General features: G+C 34.8%; 1 protein-coding gene across 1 annotated transcript; it reads right to left on the minus strand.

The window, feature by feature from the left end:
- Positions 1-2,328: 2,328 nt before the first annotated feature.
- On the minus strand, positions 2,329-23,374 carry LOC120332838 (neuronal-specific septin-3-like). Its single transcript, XM_039400157.2, has 8 exons — positions 23,017-23,374; positions 19,489-19,614; positions 19,165-19,246; positions 17,805-17,942; positions 11,728-11,845; positions 5,521-5,619; positions 4,729-4,877; positions 2,329-4,585 (listed from the first exon to the last, which is right to left on the minus strand). Exons 1-8 carry the CDS (start codon positions 23,114-23,116, stop codon positions 4,174-4,176), a joined length of 1,224 nt encoding a protein of 407 aa, XP_039256091.1. The 5' UTR covers positions 23,117-23,374; the 3' UTR covers positions 2,329-4,173.
- Between the last annotated feature and the right edge of the window lie 797 nt (positions 23,375-24,171).

The raw sequence follows: 24,171 nt of genomic DNA on the forward strand, positions 1-24,171 counted from the left end.
AGGGCGAATGGAAGTGGGAGAACTAATACTGGTCATCAAGCAGCGACAAATTGTGCTCGAAGGTTTATATCACACTTGTAGGGACCTATTATTGTACGTATATGGGTGAAAAACAGTACGTGGAATAATTTTGGACTGTACCCATTCAACCTGCCATTCAATTTTTATTTGACATGTTAGTAAAAGCAATATCAGTTTTGCAAGTACATTAAAAGAAATCTTAGGAGATTGTCACAGAAGTCCCGGGCAATGTGTTTCGAATTTTATGGGCCAATGACATGTCATTGTATGGACCAGCTTGTGTTCAACGTCATGTATTTGCAATATCATAATGATTTATGGACTGTGCTACTGTAGCACTATGTTATAAACTGTGTAACATTTGCTGTTTTGTTTGAAACCTAAATATGTGTACACCACGTGACATGATCTTTCGCTTTAGTTTTGAAGACAATGTAGGACCTAGAGCAGGGGTGGGCAACCCTTGGCACGCGAGCCCATTTATTCGACACGCGAGCGAGCCTCGGAAACGAGATCATTTTCTTTCAGATAAAAAGTTTCGAGGCTCTGATTTATCTGATGAAACTCGGTGTTTGTTTATTCATTATCGTTTGTTAACAATCTGTTATTCAGTTAAAATTTTAAACTTTTTTGTCTTTTTATGACATATGGCTACAAAGAAATATATTATGGCGTAACAACTGAGTTAGCTCTTGACGAATTGTGACGAGACACAGCATTCATTGGGGGTTCATTGTTACGTAATATATAGTCTGTGCCACCATTTTTCTTCATTTCTGATTGATTTATGAAGTTGTACAGCTTATGTTGGTGGGAGTTACTTGCTAACTTACTGAAATAAATTGATTTCGAAAGAAATATAAGCCATTATGGAAGGGAATACAAGAGAGAAGTGCAGAAAACGAACCATCGCGTGATTGGGAAGCCATTCCCGAGAATTTTTTGTGTCTCAAAAACTTTGCAACTGCATGTTTTTATCTGCATATGCCTAAGACTTTCTGTTCTCAGTTATGAACTTTATTAAGTCTTGTAACAGGAGTAGCCTGAAAGATGAAACCAGTAGTTCGTAACTTTTTTCAATGTAAATCTCTATCAGCAGTAATGCAGCAGCAGAAGTCTTACTTATATAGAATAAGAAAAGTAATCAAATCTATTTGTCGGACTGATATTTCCCCGAATAGTGAATCTGTCTGTAGCTTACATGTTTAGAAGATTTATTATTGTGTATTTTTGCTTTAAAAGTAACAAAGCATTGTTTTTAATTTTGGTCGGCACGCGGAAAAATTATGTCGTTAAATTTAGCCGATTTGGGCACGCGAGCCGAAAAAGGTTGCCCACCCCTGACCTAGAGTGCCCAGGATAACACATTGTCCGCATTTTCACTTTGTTGTTTGTATTTCCAGTGCTCCCGAGTGTTTATCATTGGCATGTATTATCATATTACTCACAAGCTTATATCGTCACTTCGCGGCCAGCCACGTTGGATCTCAAAATTATCAACGTATATGCTATGGTTTCTACAAGCAAACATATCAATACTTGTCAGCTATCAAATAGTTTAGTGCAGTGTCAAGAATCTGTCATTTCAAACGCGATCATATCGCAATAAATTTTTTTTTTATTGTGCATACGGAAAACAAAGGTCAATTGGAGTCAATTTGAGAAAAACGCTCAACACCTCGATTTGGGCCCATATGCCTTGTGAACTCAATCCCCTTCAAAATTTCATCTCAATAGATTTCGACGCATACAGTATATAAGGTGGACTTTTTCAAAGATCAAAATTAAGAAATATCGCTTTTTGGCACCAACATTAAGCTTTGTAATTCATCTATTTACTAAATTGGATTTTTAATAACCGTATTTTCAGAAACCTGAACCACTCCTTTGCATTGATTCATGCAAAACGCGTAACCGACGGAGTTAAAATCTGAGAAATACCCTCAAACCGAGAAAATACACCACCTGGGACAAGACAAAAACATCTTTCTGACCTTTTGTAACTTGAAAACTTGAATATATCGACCGACGAAGCCGTCGCACAAACCCGATAAAAAGAGAACCAAGGAGCACTGGTGTTGACAAACCTATTACATTTTTCATTCGAAATTTTGGCTAAAGCTTCGAGAAGTCCGAAACCACTAAATTCGGATAGTAGAACTTTCCAATTTCAACGCCACGAAATAACACCCGATACTACAGCCGCAAACTCGTACATCAAAAATCGTGCGCGCAAGGATAAAACTCTCAAACTGAAGCTACGAAGGCAGACCCAGCTAAAAGGATTTAGTCGGAAACAAAAAACAATTGGTGGTGAAAGAATTTATATTTCTTCAATTATTTGAGAGAGAAAGGAACAAACAGTTTTGCGTCCTACAAAATTCGGTATTGATTCAACAAAAAAAAAATACGCCAATGCCTTGCTCTTGATGGAGTATTATACTTTGTGGCGTCATAAATAACTACGTCATGAGTTTGAGGTGATGATTATGATTACCGTGCTTCCCCGAAAATAAGACCAAGCCTGAATTTTAAAATGATTTTAATATAAGCCCTGCTCTTAAAATAAGACCTAGTCAATGACGCGATTTTTTTTTTTGACTTGTGACTTTTGAGTCGATAGCAAGAAATCTCTTCTTCCCCTTTTTTAAACGATTAATAGCCTCTGTTTTACAGTTATTTAAAAAAATGTTATTTATAAGTAAATGAATATCGGTTTTCGTATTTTGTAAATTTGAAAATCTCGTAATTCTCTACTTTGTAATTTTGTTTTTGATAAATGAAAATATAAGACATCCTCCGAAAATTAGCCCTAGTGTTATTCCTTGGAAGAAAATTGAAATAAGACCCAGACTTATTTTCGGGAAATCACGGTATATAACACGGACGAATTGTTCTTCTCATTATTAGGTATCAACGTAAAAATATAGATATAACTAAAAAAAAATGAAACTAGTATGAAGATTTTTCGAGTAGTTTAAAATTGTTCGACCAATCAGCGATTACAATATTATCACGTGATACAGAATGAAATCACAAATAACATTTCGGTTTTTGCATGCGGTATAAAATGAAACACTGTGTAAAAGATGACGAACGAAAAAATGAGATATCCGAATACACGAGTACATAAAAAATAATAATATAACAAACGACGATAATAAATTTTGTTACGCTTGGCCAACCATGATACATACACCCCTCGTTAGCCAATCATAACAAAGAACGCCAAGCCTAAATTTTGAGCAGTAACATAATACGTCCGGCCATACATGAAACTTTATCCGAAAAAGTTCAACTATAGACCATGCATGTTCTTGATATTTAATTCGAATATGTATTTACATTTGGAAAAATTAAAATATGATAAGTGATAGGATGTAAGAATATAATAAATGGATTGCCCTGGAATCCTTCCTAATGGCTATTCAGTGTACACGTCACAATTACGAATGGTTGAGTGGGAGATACACTGGCAGTTATTTCACTGAAATATCTGATTGACAAATTTGTTTCTTTCTAGAGGACTATAACACAGCAATGAGAAGATGTGAGTAAAAAATTGAGTGATTATCGAAAAAATAAACGGAAGATTCTTTGACTATGAAATGAAACAGGCAAATTTTTGAGAAGTTGGGATTTGTAACAGCTTCTATATACAGGCACAACAATCTCTACTTAGTATATACTTGAAGATTGAAGGCATTGCCTATCTTTGAATACTATTCAGAAATGATTCTTCAAGCGTCTACATCTGGGATGTGGAAGCAGAATTTAGCATATTTTCACTGGAGTTGAAGCCGGAGTAGTATTCTCTAACTCATCAGAGTTTTAGACTCTCAATGGTGACGAAGGAAAACATCAAAATTCTCCACAGAAACTCAAAACGCTTAAAAAACGCATCCGAAGACTTCCAGCTGAATCAATGAACGAACAATCGACGATGGTGAAAATAAACATCCATTATGTGTAAATACGAGAATTAATATTAAACAATCCTTCGGATGTGAGAAATGTAAAAAACGTAAATTGAATTCGGACTATAAAGAAAAGAATATACATCATGATTCTGTTTTTTAGGGCGGAGCGGCCGGCCTGTCCATTCAGTTCGTCAGCTTGAATATTCAAAGCCAACCAGAGGCAGCATTTTCTTCAAATTTTGCTTTCTGCTAGATGGTGCGAGCCGCCGTTTTTAGCTGAATGTGCCATAGCGGCTTTAGCTTTAGCATTCATTTGTACGCTCTGGCCATTAGCGTTTGGCATGGCCTTATGAGGAGCTGAATTCGCAACAACGGGGGCCGTTTTTGAAGTATTATTAGCAGGAGACACTTTCGGGGTATGATTAGCGGGGGTAGCAGTTGCTTGACTTGATCTTGGACTCGCATTTGCCGTTTTTTGAAATCGCAGACTTCCCACTGGTGAAGGAGTTGGTGTTACCATGTCGATGACTGTGCCGTTTGTCTCCTGTTTTGAGGGATCACTCTTGATAGTTTCAAGTCGACGTTGCCTGTATGCTTCATAGTGAACCTGAGCTGTGACGTCTTTCAGGTCTTGTAGATGGGTTCTGTAAGTAATATTCATATTAATTTTGATAAAAGAGACAAAGAGGGAAATTGTCTTACTCTTCTTAAATCTGGTTACATTCAAAATGTTATTATGAAGTCAGTTTTGAAATTCAGTCTCCATCAAACCCAAAAATTCCCATACCTAATAATCATATTTCGTAAATATGAAAACTCGCAATGGTTCTCATTCTCAACTTCAATCAATCCAAAATTTGTTTTTCTTCCAAGGACGTTTTTCCCGTTGACGTTATACGAATCAGTTGCGCCAACGACCGCAAAGGGAAGTTTCTTCTGTAGACGGAAAAGGGAAATATGTTGTTAACATGTATACCCGACACTAGGTGGAGATAATGAGACGGAAAACAAGCGAATGACGAGTAGCGAAAAAGGCGGGAAAAATTCAGAGTTCCTCAACCCAGGGATTATGAAGTCGGAGTTCGACATATTTTCACTGGAGTCGAAGCCGTAATTTCTAACTCCTCGGAGTCGTAATTTCGGGCGTGTAGTGGTGATAAAAGATGCCAAAATTTTCTACAAAAACTTGAAAAGCATTAAATTTACGGAACAAGACTTGTGTACGTCAAAGCTTTTGTTATCAAAATCCGATTTTCGCGGAGTTCGGAGTTGGAGTCAAAATTTTTGTTTACCCGGAGTCGGACATAAAAATTTTCAAATCGGAGTCGATTTTAAATTTTCTTAATTCCACAAGTCCTGGTTAAGTCAAATGATTTTATTTTTGTTGGTGTTAGAGCAAGTCTGAATTTCGGAATTGTAAAAGTCGTGACTCAGAACCAAAATTTTATCCTCCAACGCCAAGGTTTGACAGTCAAAAAGTTATTAAGATGTCGGGAGCCAGGTTTTTGAATGATCAGGAATCGAACGAAACTTATGTGTGATTCTCCGAAAAAGTTTGAGATAAATATTGAAAAATTACCCTGAGCCATTTGTTATTTTCTGCTTCTTCGTCGTCTAAGTCTTCATGTTGGTCGTTTGGAAATACCTCAATGTTGTTTTGTTTCAACTCATCTTGAATCTAAAATAAGATGAAACATAATTATCAAATGGATTCAGCTAGTGATAATATATAGTACAGTACTATAACAGAGTCTCAGCTAAAATTAAAGTCAATGATAGGCGTAGGCAAAGCCAATAAAATAACAATAATATGAAAATCGATCTCTCGGAAATGCGGATTTTGGAGGCGGGGCGTAGGCGTGGCCAATTTTTTTTTCTTCGTTATATTTCCTCACTTCAGATGACGAAATTCAAGGTCTTCACAATCGTACTCTATCTTTAACCATATATAATGAATACTTTCGCGAGATTAGGCAGTATATTAAATGCTTATAGGGCGGAAGCAGTCGGCGTTTCCTTTTATTTCCGGTCTGCACAATGCAATGTGGTAACTATAAAATATCCCACGCGCATAATAAAGTGTTCCCAAACATGTAAACTAGATTTGACGCCAGGTTCTAATATATCAAATATTTAGTCAAAAGCAGTGAGGAACATTGAAATACTTGCGTAGGACCTATCAAAATAACTCGAAGATTAAAAATCCACAGGAACCTTGAATTTACTCAAAATGTTTTTAGTTAGTAATTGACTAATCTATTTATGATGAGCTCTGAATAGCGCAATTTCGAGGCTTTATGGAACTCATTTGACTATGGACAAAGCAAAAATCATAGTTCAAGTATGGTCATATATAAATGCGTTCTATTTATTCATGTACCATATCTGTCAATGTAGTAACATATTGAGAATGATAGAATTTCAATGGTGCGTTTTCAGTTACAAAATCCCACTTAACATTTTGACGAAATCTCTTCTATTTTGTCCAAATTCTTATTGAAAACAATTCCAGTGGTTTATAGTTACAAAACAAACTCGTCGTTCTGACCAAAATAAAGGTGGTTGTAATTTTTGTCATTTTATTATTGTACCCGGGTGGATTATACTTGAAAGGATTACTGTACGACTATAGAAATACGATACTACACCTATACTGTGTATATACAACCACGAAAAATTTTTAGAATCAGAACTTTTCATTATATTACATGTCAATTCCCATTTAAACGATAAAAAAAACTGTACAAATTCAATCAATTTTAATTTAAAGTTCGAGCATAGCTCACCATTATTTGAAGATTTTCATTCATAATTTTGAAAAGTAAATTACTGATTGAACGCGATTGAGCTATTATTGCGGTAGAACTACTGTTATATCTGTCTTCATTAGCGATATTTTGAGGTTTAAATGGGGAAAGATTGTGCAAAATTTTTCAGGAGAACGGTGATTTGTTTTGCCTAATTTGTGCTTTAAATAGAGAACCGATTAAGTACCCAATGCAGGAGAGAATATGACATCATAGAAACACGTTTTTCGAAACAACACGATTATTACAAAACAATGACATACGATTTTATCAAATCGATGTGCGCACAAATTACAAGTCAACCATGGAAGTAACTATCAGACCAGATTTTTTTTAATAAAATATTCTTTAATAAACGATCCCATGGATTATTACCGCATATTGAATTGGTCGAAACGGGTCAAAATAATTTGTGATTATATTTTACGAACGATTACGAGTTGATAAATATTTTCACCAAAGCTGAAAACTGAGGCTTTTATATATGCACGCTTTCTTCAATTGTATGTTGAGAATGTCTAGTCAGCTTTGTTCTTCAGTTTATGTCGGGAATTCTGGCCGAAGAAAATAAACTTTTCATGCCAATAAAAACATAAGAACTAGGACTAGATGTGCAGAATCTTGTACGGAGAACGCCTTTTTAAAAAACGATTCATGGCATCAACTATCAACCAATTTATTTTTCAATACGCAAACCATACCACGCTATGCAAAACGAAATACAACACTCTGCATTTGCAGCACCTGACGGCAATTGTGCACTTTAAAGTTTAAATTAGCATCTTTCGTGTTTGCGGAATATTTTCAAAACCCTCATGTGTACTTTTGATGGCCTCGATAGTGCAAAATGCGGGTCAATGGTACTCGAAATCTTGTACGAGTAGCAATAGTACCAGTGGAAACAACAATGCGTTTACCGTGTTTGATCGTGTTGTTTTAGAACTGATTTAATCCGAGTTTGTTATCATTTTCGCTCGGACAAGTATAGATGTGCCTTGCACTAAAAACGCATAGGCTATATGTGCCACTAACGGCCCATTTTCGTCCCTTTAAGATACATTATGCTCGGTTCAAGCATGGCCATTACAAAAATCCTAATAAATCAAATAGGTGAAAAAAATTTAATTTATTATGATAACCAAATGACGATCAAAGTGAGATAGACAGTATCAAATTTCAATTCGAAATTAAATTTAAATTGCTTAATACCTTGTGTTATAAATTACTGAATGCGACATAATTTGAGTATGCCCCAGAGATAAAATCGACATATTCCAAGTCTATTTTTATCAGATTTTGAAGACAATAATTCGATTAGAATAATGACATAAACCTATTGAGACTCCCTAATTCTTCCAAAATAAGCCAATTTCATAATTCTTACAAAAATTTCAAAACTGCAGAATCGCGCACAGATTTTAAAAATCATTCCACGCGGAAAAATATCATAATGGTATTAAAAACAAATTGGACAACCCTGATTCACCGAAAAAATAAAGCTAATTCAAAATTTCTTACAAAGAATATACCATTGTAGAAACAAGAACATTGTAATTCAAAAATGATTCCACGGGAAAAAATTCCATACGTATAAAATATTATATAATTTACTGCGTTCTACTAACTGTATTAAACCATTTTCTTCGCCGTCTGTCGTGAGCGTGTTCAATGATGTAATACACAAAAGGTTTGCGGGTTTGGAACGCTCATTGATTGATTATGGAACCGGTATCGCGGACGCTCATTGTGACAATGGTAATGCATTTGTGTTAAAGCAAATAGAAACCTTTGTGACAAATATATAAGAGGATAATTCTTTTGTGAGCAATCAAAAGTCGATTATTTTCTAATCAAATAATGGATTTCTAAATCAAATCACTATGGTAAATCAATCATGTTCATAACTTAGTTTAATCATAATTTTAAAATGCAAGAAGTTCACATTCAAAATAAGGATCGATAAATTTACTGTTTTAAGTAAGTTTTGCCATTATCTCGTCAAAATTTAGATTTACATGAAATTTTACGATAATTGTTAGATAACGGACAACTTAGACTTACTTAGAACATCGATATGGAAATAAGTTACGAAGAAAGTTTTAGAATTCCCATCGTTTAGATGTGCAAAACCATGTATCATATATAAATTTTGGTTCTCATAATCATGTTAACCATTATAATGTATTATTATAGTAATCTAATTAAGCATTCTTTGGTAAATACTTTTTCGAAAAACTCGTCAAATATTTAAAAAATAGTCCCACCCATTGTTTTCTTGTGTTAGAAGTCTAAGCAGCTTTAATTAATAATATACATTCGTTGACGAATACCATTGTCACGTGTCCCTAGAGCAGAGAAATACATGCCCCAGGGACAATTGCGAACAAGTTGTATTTTAATATATCGCTTTCTTTATGTGTATATAGTATATAGTATATACATATTCTATAGGCAAATGTAAATCCTATATTCAATATTAGATATATCTTTAACGCATAAACTAATGCATGTAATTTGATATTTTGTTGGATGAAAATAGACTAAACGAACATTGGTTTTATCAGTTTGTAAAAGAGGTCACAAAACACTAATACAATATAGTAAACGGTATAATCTGTCAAAAAATCACACTGATATAGTAATTCTTGTGAATGCCTCGTGGCGGAATACAATCGTCGTATTAATAAAATCTGGTGAAGGCGTCAAAAAATTCAGATTTACGAATTTCAAAAAATTGATATTTTCAAATGCCAGTTTGCACATTTTCTAAAAGTATTGCAGAAATTGAACGTAACGTATACCATCCACACTGAAACACACATTTATTTTATATAATTGGGTAATTTTGAGCATTCATTTCAATAGTATCAACAATGCGTATGGTTTTCACTGTCCAGTTATTTAAATATTGGATAATTTAGTGTCTTGTAATTCGGATATGTCAAAAAAATCTAATTTTGTCATTTTAGTTGTTCTTGATATAATGTATAGTGTCTGCACGTTAAAATGTGATTGTCCAGAATGTTTGAGATAGACATTGTTTCGAATAAATATTCTCGTTTTATGAAGTAATTAAACTAAGTTTATTTTTGTTTAACAATCAGATGTAGAATTTTCAATATGACAAATTCTCAATGAAAATATCCGAAATCATTCCTAAAATTAAAGTTCAACTTAATCCAAACCAAATTAGAACGTTTAGAACGAAAAATCATTCATTTACTACAGTTTAGCGAACTCCCGAGGCATTTATTGCAATATGGAATAATTTATATTTCCGATTTCTTTAAATTTAACTTAAATTACTAAATTTTATACACCAAACTAACAAATGTACAAATACTACACCATAAGAATCACACAACACATCACATCAACATTTAAATCTAAAACAGGTTTAACCTTCGCATGTGTGCAGTGCCATCGAAACAAATAATCCGAGAATTTGTTACAAAGGCATATCTTTACGAAACACGGATTACGGAGGATTATCTCGCTGCCTAGTTCGCAATTTCAAAGACGATTATGAAATGGAAATGCTTGAATTTGAAAAACGTGATTCGTACAGTATAAACAGTATGTTATTGATGATAGACAAGAAATGGCGAAAGGCGAATGAGATCTTCCAATATAGCCATTGAAATCTCATTGGAAAATAACATTTTCAAACTGTCAACTCTTATACAATGGGCATTGCGATGTGCAATTATTTTGGCTTGCGGGCCACATTGTCGTCGTAGAAGTTAGCTGAGGACATTATTTTGTTGCGAGTGCATTGATATATTATTCTGATCAATTTGCGATTAAAATTCGCTATAATATTAAAAATCAACAGCTGTCAGTCAAAATTTATTGCACCTTATTATTTCCACAATTTTTTAATAATCAGAAGTCATATTGCTTGATGATATTTCAATTTGATTCAAATTTTCAATGGCAGGAAGCACTCCCAAATTTTTAAATTGATAAAAAAGGCCCTATCACAAAATATTAGTAGTTGTAAAAATGCTAAATTTTTCAGTACGGTAAACCCCAATACGAAATTCGTAGAGTAAAGAACATGTGATATATATTCCAATAAAAGAAAGCACTCCTGAATTTGAAATTCTCAAATTGACAAGAAAACCTCTTTACAAATGAAATCGTAGTTGTAATAATGCTAAATTTTTCAATACTGTTTTACAAACACCGTAAAACAAGAATAATATTATATTATTACAATAAAATCCCATAATTCCAACATTCGAAATTATACTCCAACCAAGCATGGGCAAATGATGGATCGTCGAGGCGCGGTCCATCATTTGCCATGCTTGGTAAACTTCAATAATACGAAAAGTCGACTTACTCATAGTCTCTAATTCTCTTGAGGGAGTCTTATCCCCCCACGAGAATAGTATATCTATAATCAGTTTACGTTCAGTATTCTTTGCATGACTTAATGGCTACAGCATAAACTAGTATTTATTGTCCACTTAAGCGCCGACAGTGCGTGACATCTGACCTCCGAAACATGTTTACTTTTATCTTACAGACATCGTCTTATGTAAACCATAACATCCGAAAAATAGTATACAGGTAAATACAATACAGGAAAGCAAGCACATACTTTTCAACAGTCTAATTCTTAATTCTGAGACGAGGCCAAAGTTGTAGTGCTCGGAGTCGTATTTTTAAACTCACCAGAGTTAGGAGTCGGGAATCGAAACTCCAGACTTTCAATAGCAATAAAATAAGTCAAAACTTGATGCTATTACTCCAAAAGCATCAATTTTATCAATCGTTTTTAAGTATTTTATAGAACGCTTGCGTGGACCGAAGTTTTGGTTATCTAAATCGAAAAACTAGATCGAAAGCTTCATATATGTACATCCATATAGTCACATCTTGAACGAAATATGAAAACACTGTTCCATGACCCTGTGAAACCGGATGTAAATGACTACAAAAAGTAAAGTGTAAAGAATTGAGGGACTCACAATTCTCTTAAATTTGTCTCTTTCTTCCAACGTCAAAGAATCTGCTTTAGCAATAACTGGAATCACGTTGACCACTTTTACGAGACGTTTCATCGCTTCGATGTCAATTGGTCGCAATCTAAATTTTGAATGAGAATGAGTTATGGTGCATTTTTCAGTCATCAGTTAATCAAAAGGCAACATAACTTTACAGTAAATCACAATTAAACTTCGCAGTACTGCAGTTTCACTGGAGTCAGTGCCGCGGTATTTTTCTTTATAGAAATTCGAAAACAAATGAAGATAACGATAGATTCCAAAAGTTTATTAAAGAAAATTGGCATACGCTAAGATGTTTATTATTAAAACTTGAATTTTCAGAGATTCATAAGATAAAGTTGGTATTTCTATCAACAGGAGTCGGAGTCGGAAGGTCGACTGTAAATTTTACTCAAATCCACAGCCTACCCTACTAACTACTCCGGAAATGTTTTGAATTCAATGCTCACTTTTTTTCTCAAATTTGAATTTCCAAATATACACCTGCGCGAGTGTTTCATATACAAACATAACATATTAATGGGGCAATACACAATTTGGTCTCCTAGTCATCGGTCACCCACTAACAAGAAAAAAATCGCTTTCGCTTGTATGTGCATCGTACATAACAAACCATATCCATCCACCGAGTGCCACATCCTTCCTAGCAAAAGGGTCAGATTTCTTTTCATATTAAATTTTGATGGAATGACGCATTCCGGATTGCTGGCTTTCATTCAACCTTCAATCGGTCTAATCTTAGAAATCGATACTAATGTCTGGTGGGTAGGATATATATAGCAGTAAAATTCGTGTGTCAGCCATGCTTTAATTACAACTGCAGCATGGAACAAAAATTGCAGTTGATTTAACAAATAGGGCGGAATAAAATAGAACATTTTTTTTTTATTTGAATCAAATGCTGTTGTTTATTCAATCGAACCGAATAAACGAATATTATTGCATGCTTGCTTGATGAAAAACGATTATCGGCGATGGTGATAGAAATTTTTTCCGTCGTATATGTTTTGTATTACTACGGTTCGATTATTTGAAAATTATCGGCAAAACGATTTGAATAATTAATTTGCGATTCGATTTCATTTCGAATATCCGACTCCCCTAGTAACAAATTCATTTCAAGAATCGCCTGAAAACACCTATAAGTAGTACGCATCAATCATAACAGGTTACAATTGCGCAATTTTTTTGTACGGATAAATTCATGAAACATTCGAAATATTTATCATCTATAATAATTCAACGAGTCCATACGCAAATAGTCAAAAACTTCGTGCATTTCGTAAACGCCCACGGATTCTTTCACATCAATTTGGTTTGAATATTTAAATTTGAACCTAAAATTGAAATTCCAGTAGTTTTGATGCCTATTTTGTGGCTTTAATACATCATAATTACAATAGAAATTTGTAAGTGAGCATCATACATCTAAATTAACGTACATTCCTGATATGCAGACTTACGGCTAGACATTGAAATTCGAGATTGAAGTAAAAGTATGAATGGCCAAGTGATGAATCTCACCAAAAAGCAAGAATTCGACGAAATAACTTGAAGGCAATTTTTATGGTAAAGCGTGAAATTGAAGGCGGTTTAATAACAATGAAAAAAATAGAGTACTAACAAATAAAATATGACTGACGCTAAATTCAATATGGAAATTATTTTAACATTTTCTAAAAGTAAAAAAAAAAACTATAATTTAAATGTCACAATGTCTTTGGATCGACAGCGTGAGGATAAGTGGACCATTGAATGGCAGGTTGCAATTGACGTCAAATATGACTCCACAACAAGGCTATAATGTAAAACGCATGTTTCGGAATTATCGAATTGGCACAATTATAGAATCTCGACAATTCGCGAACTTTTTTTCGTATTTATATAAAACTTAGATATTCATAGAGGATATTGCTTGCACTAAGTGATTATTTTTATCACTATTATCAAAGTTATAAAAAATGCATCGCGGACAGCGAATTACTCTATATAAAAAAAGTCTGATTGGAATCGTAAAAAAGCAGCGAAGCGAATTGGTTAGCTAACACACAAGCCACGCCAGGTGCAAACTAATTTGAATACCACAAGTTGTTGAAAGTAGTGAGTGACCACATCAAAATATCACTTGAAAAATGTTTATTCACCCAACTCAATGCTATAGCAAAATATCGATTTAGCGGAAGAAATCGCAACTGAAAATATCCGATTTTAACACTGTTTTGGGTTGTTACGATTTTTCTAGATTACTCAATGTAACACCAAATCTTTGTTCTAATTCTAGTCTAAACAAACAAGGAATCAAAATCCCCACAATGTTGCGTCCAGACACTCGTTGTTTCCATTAGGATTTTGAAGGGGAAACGGGTCGTTGATAGTAAATGTGATTGTGGTATTTTGTCTGAATTCCGAGCCATAACCGTCATTTCTTACACTTGATTTTCATTGAACTTTTTCGTGTATAACAGCGGAACAAAAATTCACAAACAATGAGGTCTGGTTGAAATTTAGCTTTACTGTCTAGGATTAGGCCTAGTTTTGTGTGAATAAATATGTAACAAAGACATTCAACGTTTTCACATCTGGAATGAGTAGCTTTTATCTTCATATCCCTAATGGATTATTCGGACGAGAAGCCGTGGATTGCCAGTTGATTTAGAGGCTGTTATGTTTTCCTGGGCCCAAGGATGAATATTTACATTTCAAAATCTGAAAACGGAAGTGACGGTAAATATGGAAATCCTTGATAAGCTACAATCAATGAATCAATGAAGCTCAGAGAGATTGGAAACCGAAATTCCCTACCGTTCCAACTCCCAGTAACGGTCAATAATTGTCGCCATTAGACCATGTGACAAAAAATAAGATCCATACGGGCTCGTATTTTACTTTCAAATTGCTCGAAATAAATTGAGTAGCTATCTTTTATCGTTATGTGGGACGTGACCATTGAATAAGCCTTTGCCGGAGACATCACTCAACGAATGAGAATCGTCAACCTCCCACACTATATGGCCATGTATTTAGCGTAGATTTCACAATAAGCGACGACAGAACTTATTATCAAGTTTAATTCCACATAAGGGCGTAATAAGTTCTTTTGAACAGTCATTTAAAGGGAAAGTGGTACTTCATTGTTGGCAATCGCGTTGCTTTGGTATGTGTATGTTACAAACGACAATAATAAGAAATAATGCACATTCTATCGCGTCCAAATAGGGCCGAAGTAAAACCCTAGCTGGGACCAAACATCGAATATTATAACTGTTCGTTGAGATTCCCTACTTTTCGATACGGGTGCTTTCAACCCATTTAAGATTAAAATTTGGAACGTGGTATGACGCATCAAAAACAGGCAGTCAGTAGCGATGTGATACAACATACAAATACTACTAATTACTGGTATTCAAATACAGAACACCCTTATCAAATATTGAATTAGATATATTAAATAGCAACACGCTTCATATTGTTGGAAGTAATTTATGCACACGGTGCTATTAGCATTCATTCACCACTCTGAAATGATTATATTTATGGTGAATACGACAGGCGTCGCTTTAAGATTTGTGAGCTTACGGGGCTTAAGAAGTGTAATCGGCTGTTAAATTGTCACTCGCGTCACCTATTATTGGTTAGTGTGTCGAATATGCGAGCAATTTCCGTTTCGTTACAAACTACTGGCCGATTGTAAGCGAGGATACAAAAATGCCTTCTAAACAGTGTTTATTGCATGATATATTTTCGGAATTCTACGCATAAAGTTTGGCAGTCACATACGCAAGCTTGTCACCTAGTTGACCTACATCGTCTACAATTGCAGACGACAGCAAAGAGTGATACATGTCACGTGGTATTACGTCACATCACGAGTTTCCGGTAACGAACCAATGGAATCGCAGAGTTGAAGTTGGTGCAAATGAATAATACACATTTTTGAACGTCCACAATGGCGAAATTTATAGTGGAATGTTTGAACCTCTAACTAGTTAATGGTAATTATAAGAATAGGAAATAGGATGCAAACTCGGGTATTGTTTTCAATACATATTACGTCAATAATATTCTGTATTATTACAGACAGAATTATAAATATGGTATTAAATTACTCCAGACAGAGATAGCGGAAAACACCTCTTCCGTAATGCAAAATATTGAATTATTCATGAAAATTTTCTTTTCAATCCTTAGTCGATTCATTTCAGTTACATTTCAAATCAAGGAAACCAGGAAAAAGATTTAATGACATTGAACAATGAAATCTGTTCCGAAAGCTGACAAATTGTTCAACAGTCAATACAACGAATTTCATCTACATATATGAATTGGGGAGTCAAATGCGTTCATCTGATAATTATTAATATCCAAAACACACAACTTTTCAAAAATAAATCCTAAATTGCAGCAAAAATATATATATTAATATCAAATGTATATCATGATCTTAATGGGTTCCAAATATTGATTTTGAACAGAGTGATAATTTGCAAAAATGTTTCGAAATTTTGATAATTTCATGTATGGTATTTTTAATGAGAAAATTTTTGAATTGATTTCCAATCCCGCCAATGGTGAGTACTACTTCAAATGTTATTTCATCTACCGGTATTTGTCAAAATTTATCCTAATAATCTATCCTAATTCCAGTAGATTAAATTTCAATTTATTTCTGAACACTATGTTTCGAATCGAACCGAACTCGCAATAGGTTTACATGCAAAAGTACTTCCATAGTCTTTTAAATTTCATCTGGAGTATATGCAGTTGTAAAATAAAAGATCAGTTTTTCTTTCCGACTTTATTCCTAAGTAACCAATTTACATACGATTGCATTACGGCATACCAATTTCATGTGTAGTGTACTAAACACCCTCGGGTTGCATTCAATTTTCTACGATATTTCGTTAAATATACGCCAGTGAAAAACTTCCGTAGTATGGTGCGAATTATCGTTGACCCATGTCTATTATCGATCTATTACGCATCGATAAAATCAATTTCACGGTCATTACCCGCTAATATAACGAGCACTCTTTGAAGGTAACTTGTGAATACCGTGTAATTATGGCGCATTTTGCCTGAGCGATAACATACGCAGCTGATGAAATAATAACGTTATTTTCGGTTTTGACGTATTATTGAATAAAATCTACCTTTGATGTATAGATTAACCTAATTTTGAAAGTTGGGAGTGGAAGTCTCATTACAATGTTTTGCAGTCCCAATTGTGTGTAAAATTGTACTCGAGACTTATACAAAGCAAGAAAAAAAAATTCTCCTAGAAAACAAAGCATTGAGAATATGTGATAGTTTATTCAGACCAGACACAAAATAGGTTTGTGATAATCTGTAGCAAGACTCCTACCTAAAACACTAAACTATACTTACAATGTTATAATGTTGGGGAAAATATCCATTTCTGACAAGCGAACAATGCTAGAATGGCGAATCTACTATTCAATTCATGTCCTCTCCGCGAGGAGGCCATTTGAATGTCGATTGGGGCCATATTATAGCCATTCCTACACCTAACTAGGGCTTTTTCCTTAATACACTTAAATACATCAGGACCACATTAGACAGCACTGAATGTTGCGTGATGGACATGATATTATTCATGTTTTCCGTCATTTTCTTGTGTCGATTTCGTTATATAAGATTCATTAAAAATAGGTGTACTGGGTTTTCGTGCACATTAGTTTTGAGGCCTCAAGAAATTGTCACCTCCAATTCCAACCACCTTTTTCGTATCCCGCTATATTAGCTTTTGAAAATGCCACACAGAGCTACATTTCTACACAACACCTATTTACTACGTTTTTACTCCGAAAATTTTCCGCCAAATATAACACAATCATACCGTGACCGCCAAACGCTTTAACGACAACACTAAACAATCCATATAAGCAAATGTCGCCCGCGAATTGAAATGTATGTGTGGCCATTCACGGAATGCCAATGGAGATTCACAGGTAAAACCTCTTCAAAGTGATTTATGTATGATTCAAACTTGGATCGTGGTAGTCATTTTATTCACTTACGAGTGTCCAGTTGGGGCAATGAAGTATAGGCAGCAGTGCACTCTTGTATCTGGAATTCTCTTTCTTCTCTTGATCGAGATTTCCTCGTTTAGATATGTTTCGTATTGCTCGTTGATGTACTTCGTAATTGGGGTCCAGCTGTCGAAAATAAAATCATTGTTAGGGAGAAGTTTCAACGAAAACGAACATTATATCTAGTGTTTCTCAAACCCCCAGGGGCCATAGAACTGTAGGGGGGTTCACACGGAACCACTCTACGATGACTATATTTATTTGAAGTAAATAGACTGTGCTTTGTTTAATTCTTTAACTGTAATGCCAAGGGCCTGTAAGGGGGCCACAAGTGTTTGTAGTCTTTGAAGACCACTAGTCATGTCTATTTTATTAGTCTCATCAAACCATGATACCTACACCAGGCTAATGTGAAAAATAACTTATTGGATTACACTGAAATAATGTCGAAACCTCATGTCTACCACAATGACGTTATATTACGGTATCATTAAATTTGACGTGCCGATATGATAGCGTGAATTCCATACATTAGAATTATTTAATAACCATAATAATGAATAACCAAACAATATTATCAATTTTATTTACAAAATTAATTGTCCATTTATGTTTATTATACAACAGAAACTAAATTAAAAAATTTACACAATTTTAATCGATATTATATTAAGAAATAATTATGTCGTCTCCCGTCTTCATTATATGATTGTTGGGATTTCCAGACTGATTTATTAATGACAACGCGGAATTGGTTTCAATATCTGCTGCCAAAACAGTGCTAGACGAGACTACAGAAGTTTTGTACTCTACCTTGGCAGCATGTTCAATCAACGAATCAAGCTAGGCCGAACAAAAAATGACGTACCGAAAAGACTGTTATATGCTCAATAAATGGGAACAATTGAATATGACATCGTACTAAAGTGTTTGATAAATGGGAACAAATGAATATGGCATCGTACTAATCAACTGACTGCACGATATTATAACACTCAGACAGGGTTCAATGCATGAAATTGAACGAACGTAATATGAAGTCATTTCTCTGAAAGAACCGGATGGACAAATGTACAGTACACGAATTGGTGGATGTAATAGGTTCAATGGGGATTGAGACATTGGGACTTTCGATATGAAAACATAACTCGATTCATGACGCAGACTGAAAAATCCTAATTTCGCTACATTTTTGGAGTAAAAGTTGATACTTATATCAGTCAATGCAGATATAAAATATATCCGAAATAATTCAAAAACCCAGGAAGTTCATTTTAAAAATTTTACAACACGAATCGACGTAAATAATAACATAAATCACGGAGGAATTCTATGTAAATCAACTTACCAGTTATTATTATTTATATGGTCTCCAAACCCCGGCGTGTCTGTGACTGTTAACTTTAAACGAATACCTTTCTCTTCGATATCTATCAATGAAAAAATATTTTATTATAATAATACAGGAATGGAACGTTACATATCATACTCATCAGAACAAGTGACCAAAAAAAAACAGAATCCCAATCATTTGAAACATATTATAGGGAGAATTTAAAATTCGTGTGAAGCGTCAAAGACAAAAGTCCAAGTGTTAAATGAATTTTCTTCATTTGAGTAAAACTAATAGATATACCAGTCCTACATGAATTGTATAGATATATTCGCTTACCGTGACTTATTGATTTGATTTCAATAGTTTTTGGACAGAAATAATCTTCTTTATTAAAAGTTCGTCGACTAACTTTTGACTGGAACAAGGTGTTGATCATCGTTGACTTTCCCAAGCCAGATTGACCTAAAAATAAGATTCTGTTTACATAGCGGAAAGATTATGCACAAATAAATTGTGGAACTACATGTTCAATTCTGACTGAATAAATCAGGGCTGTGTATCAGGAATTGGGCATGTTTTTTGTCTGGAGTCGAAAGTCGTATTTTCAGACTCCTCATACTCATAAGTCGGAGTCGGGAGTATGATTTCTCCGGGGTTGAGCGTCGAAATTTCAGGCTTTCGGAGGTGATAAAATAGTCAGAATTTACAAAGAAACTCCTGTGCTTGTACAGTACTGCATTCTTCCTGTTTTAAAACACACAACAGGCGCTGCATGAAACTGGCTAATGGCAATTTTTGGGGTATTTCATTGAATTCACTTAAAATCAGACGCGATCGACTACGGGAGATGTGGCGATCGACCGGTCGAACGCGATCGACGTGTTGGCCACCCCTGTTATATTGAATAGCCTACACAAGATACAATACAAGACGACAAATCGGGATGTTGACGGATGTTTGGTCAGATTGTAAGAACCAAGTGTTTACAGATAGGCCACCCAATTGCAAATGACGTAATTTATGTTCCATACAAACAATCATCAGTAATGTACCAATTTGTCAAGATTATGGTCTGAAAACACGCAAACGAAAATGATGAATGGGTGGTCACGTGATTTGTTGCGGATGAATACGCGGGCAGCAAATATTTTTTTTGCTCCTAATAATCATTACTAACGCAAATGGAACATGAAGACACTCTGTAATAAATATGGTTTATAATTTTAACTACGAAACAACAGAATAGTAAATACTCCGAATGTGTCGTCATTAATTTGTAGCTTACTAAAAATACGATGACGTGAATACACGGTTTTCACGGTGTTCAAATTAGTTGGGGATTTTCTCGCTCTATCTACGCCGGCGGCGATTTTTTCGAGTTATTTGTCTTAGTGATGTGATATTGTATATTTTATTTCTAATAAGGATTTATTGAAATTTAGCAAAGGACGTCCAATTATGTGTAAAAACCCACTCATGGCCTGGATGAAATGAAATAGAAAATTTGAAATATATTTTCGTCTGTGATTAATCAATTTTGTTTTCGTGCTTAAACGTATTTCAATGCGACGTTAATGTGTTATAAAAAAAAGAAAATTTAAGGAAAAGGTCATAATCACATTACTGAAAAACGCACTGTGATTAGCCAAATTATGGTATATTTATTGTTGAATTACCCTAATCAAAGCATTCCCTGGGAACAATCAAGACTGTTTACTCTAACATTATTCTTTAGTTTTTGTTGACTGCAATTTCAGCCGGAAATCGCGACTTGAGGTAAAACGTTTAATTGCGACTTTGGTGCACGGGTAATAGGTAGTTTCAGGTGTACATTTAACACAAGATAGGAAGTGATATTCATCAAATGCATGATAGGAATCCCAAATTTACATTCAGTTTAACCACGCTATAATATGGAATTTAGAAATTTGACTTTGACTCGGGGGTGTTCATAAAAACACCACTCCGGATCCGAGACGTTTGTAAATACGACTCCGGTCTCGACTCCAGTTATATCATGCCAAACCCCCTGCTTATTCGGATGAGCTTCGTACTAATTGTCTTCATCGTCACGACGGAAATTTGGCGGGGGCGGCCAAATGAAATACGAACCCATTAGTATGAATGTTAAAAATGTAAATCATTCAGCACTTTAAGTTTAGCGCGCCACGGTTCCAAAGTCAACCTCAAAGCGTCAAAAATACATTTAGTTGATTTTTTGACCCGAGAACGTGGCTTATCAGGTGAAATTGTTGTCAAAACACGTTTTAGGGGATTTGCTAATATTTTCGTCTGTTATCAGAGTGTTGCTGAAACTCGACACTAGCAAATATGCAGCACATATGAACTTATCAAAAATGGTCGGACATATCACCATTACAAGCACGGTAGATATTCTTTCAATATACAAGTTTAGAAAGTTTAAAATGGCCTTTAGATAGTCACGTACAAATTTGTTTAAAATAGAACTGGAGCGTTTTGTCGGATGTTTCTGTCTACGCTATGGTTGTGATATTCGAATGAGAAATGGTTGACACTTTAGGACCGATAAAAGGGCAATTATGTAGTCAACTACGACCTTGTTATTGGCATTTTTGTGATAGTGAATTGGAGTAATACCCATCTTCGCCTGAAATAAAAAAAAATGCTATGGCTATCAGAATAATATCGAGCCATTTCAGGATAAACGAATTGTTTCCTAGAAAATACTACTGCATAACATTGAATTTTTTGCTTTTTTAATGGTCATTTACTGTTCATTTTCCTTCATAATCAATACTCAATAGTATGACTATGTGTCAATTCGCGACGGTACATGCAAGGCAAATGATCAATTTACAAAAATCAAGTTACGGTACATCTCCGTGTGTTCGCAAGATGCGTGTAGTCATATTAGTTTCCTGTGTTAATATACTGCATCCAAGGTGAAAATCGAGATAAAACGAATATAGTATATCCCTCCACTATCACAGACCATGGAAAAAAATGAAAACGAAATAGTACAGGTAGGACAGGTTCTGCAGTTGGTACCAATCGGGCTATTTCAGAAACTAAGAAGACGTGTATAACAGTGTTTGACGAGAAACACTTTTTTGACGAAAAATACATTCGTAACCATTACAAAGCAGAGAACATGTCAAAAAGGTATCTGCTAATGTGGATAGAAGAGATTCACAAAGTTCATTTTCGGTGTGTATTTTACGGCCGGATAAATTTTTCCACGCTTGACTAAAAAGATGGTTTCAACTGGATAATTATGAGAGAATCACGACCATACCAAACCATGCTCGATCCATAATCATATATATTATGTTACTGTAAATAGTTTTGCCAAAATCCTCTCAGTATCATTTTTTCACTGCGCAAGTATCCGACTGTCCCGTGGGAACGAGTGAAGACGTCTACCGTCTCTAAGACTAATAAACACTTGAATAAAATAACATCGCCAAATTGCGGTATACCCGTTGGAGTGAAATGACGAAGCACCACCACCACATTCGAAATGTAAAGCCTAACTGAGTATATTAATATTTTTTTTTATCATAAAATAGGACCGTGCCAATTTGCTATGTTACTGGTTTATTGTCTGGGAATAGGATTTAATTGGACAGGTTTAACAATAATGATTGGGACATATAATTTTTTTTCTCAACAATATGCCCCACGTAGTCTAAATCGACTTGCCAACAGACTTGTTTAGAGCAGAGCAAGTACAATTGAGCACGTTGGCTTTATAAGATTTTTTTGCTATCCGACCAAGGCGACCATATTATACAGGTTAGCCGAAAGATTACTTTTTTACTCCGTGGTGAAATAAAATGTAGTAAACAGTCATGATTTTTGATAATGCATAAGCTTACTTACCTACAACCATGACGTTAAACTCAAATCCTTGTCTGAGAGCTTTCTTACGAATTTGCTCCGTTAATGTATCGATTCCTATGTATCCTTCAAGCAGTGTCATCTTGGCAATTCTGTTTATATTCCGTACTGTACGGTACCGTATCCTTTCTAGGTAAATTCAAGGCGTACTGCTTCAGCCAAGCCAACTTATATCCAACACAGATCGCCCCCCACACGATATAAAACGTAATTTCACTGTAATCCAATAATAAAAATTCTCTAATTTTATTCTCAGATACCAGAAAATTACAATACAGAACGTTACAACACCGCTATCAGAACAAGCTTTAATCCCGCCAAACTCCGCAGCTGCAAAGGGAGCAAGAGAGAAATGTATTATTACACGTATGTTAGTAGACGATTATTACGTCATCATTTTTAAATTTACATCTCCAACTATATGTAAAATTGATAACTAATAATTTGATATGAACATATCCCTGCTGTTGTTTTTTTGTAAAATTCAGCTTTGTCACTACTAAAATACACTGCGGATTCGCTTCATATACTTTCAGCACCTAAATTTCGACCTTCACGAGTGAACCAAGGAAAAGGGCTGTAACGTGTTCTTCTCACTCATTCAATATTTGCTTTTCCGAGTCAAATACCCCACATCAGTAAATTTTCAAATTTCGACACTTAAATTATAATAAATCACTAATGCTACGTTAGTTTGTATCAAGTTTCTTACCTGCTACACTACGCAGATTATATTGTATTATGCAAACTTTGCCTGATTCCAGATCACTCGCCGATTAAAACCAGAAACAAATACTTTAGCAGTTTGTAACGGACTGAAAGAAAACAAATAAACATCTAACCGGTTGGTCTGCCTCGAAGCTGTCAGATACTGCAAACTGATTTTCAATATCCTGGCAGCCGTTCTTGTTGATGCATTGTTTTGCATACTAGTTCTGACTAATATGCAGCGCGTATTTTCACTTACAACTGTTTGTAGCCTACATAGCAAAAAAAAATGCCGTATGCAACGCTTGCTCACAAGGCTGAAGCGTACATGTCGATTCTGGATCATTCACCAATAACTTGTAATAAACCTAATGACTAATGATAGCCTAATGATTATTCAGCATGCGTCACGCTTTCGAAAGTAGTGCG

Source organism: Styela clava, chromosome 13 (genome assembly GCF_964204865.1).
Source record: "Styela clava chromosome 13, kaStyClav1.hap1.2, whole genome shotgun sequence".
NCBI lineage: Eukaryota > Metazoa > Chordata > Ascidiacea > Stolidobranchia > Styelidae > Styela > Styela clava.

Bases quoted from the DNA above. Each gene is read 5' to 3' on its own strand.
- LOC120332838 (XM_039400157.2), bottom strand. From the start codon at position 23,116: ATGACACTGCTTGAAGGATACATAGGAATCGATACATTAACGGAGCAA. The intron at 5,620-11,727 runs GTGAGTCCCTCA...ATCTTATTTTAG, and splicing joins GAGACAAATTTAAGAGAATT to ATTCAAGATGAGTTGAAACA. The intron at 4,586-4,728 runs GTATGGGAATTT...TATTACTTACAG, and splicing joins TTACGAAATATGATTATTAG to AACCCATCTACAAGACCTGA.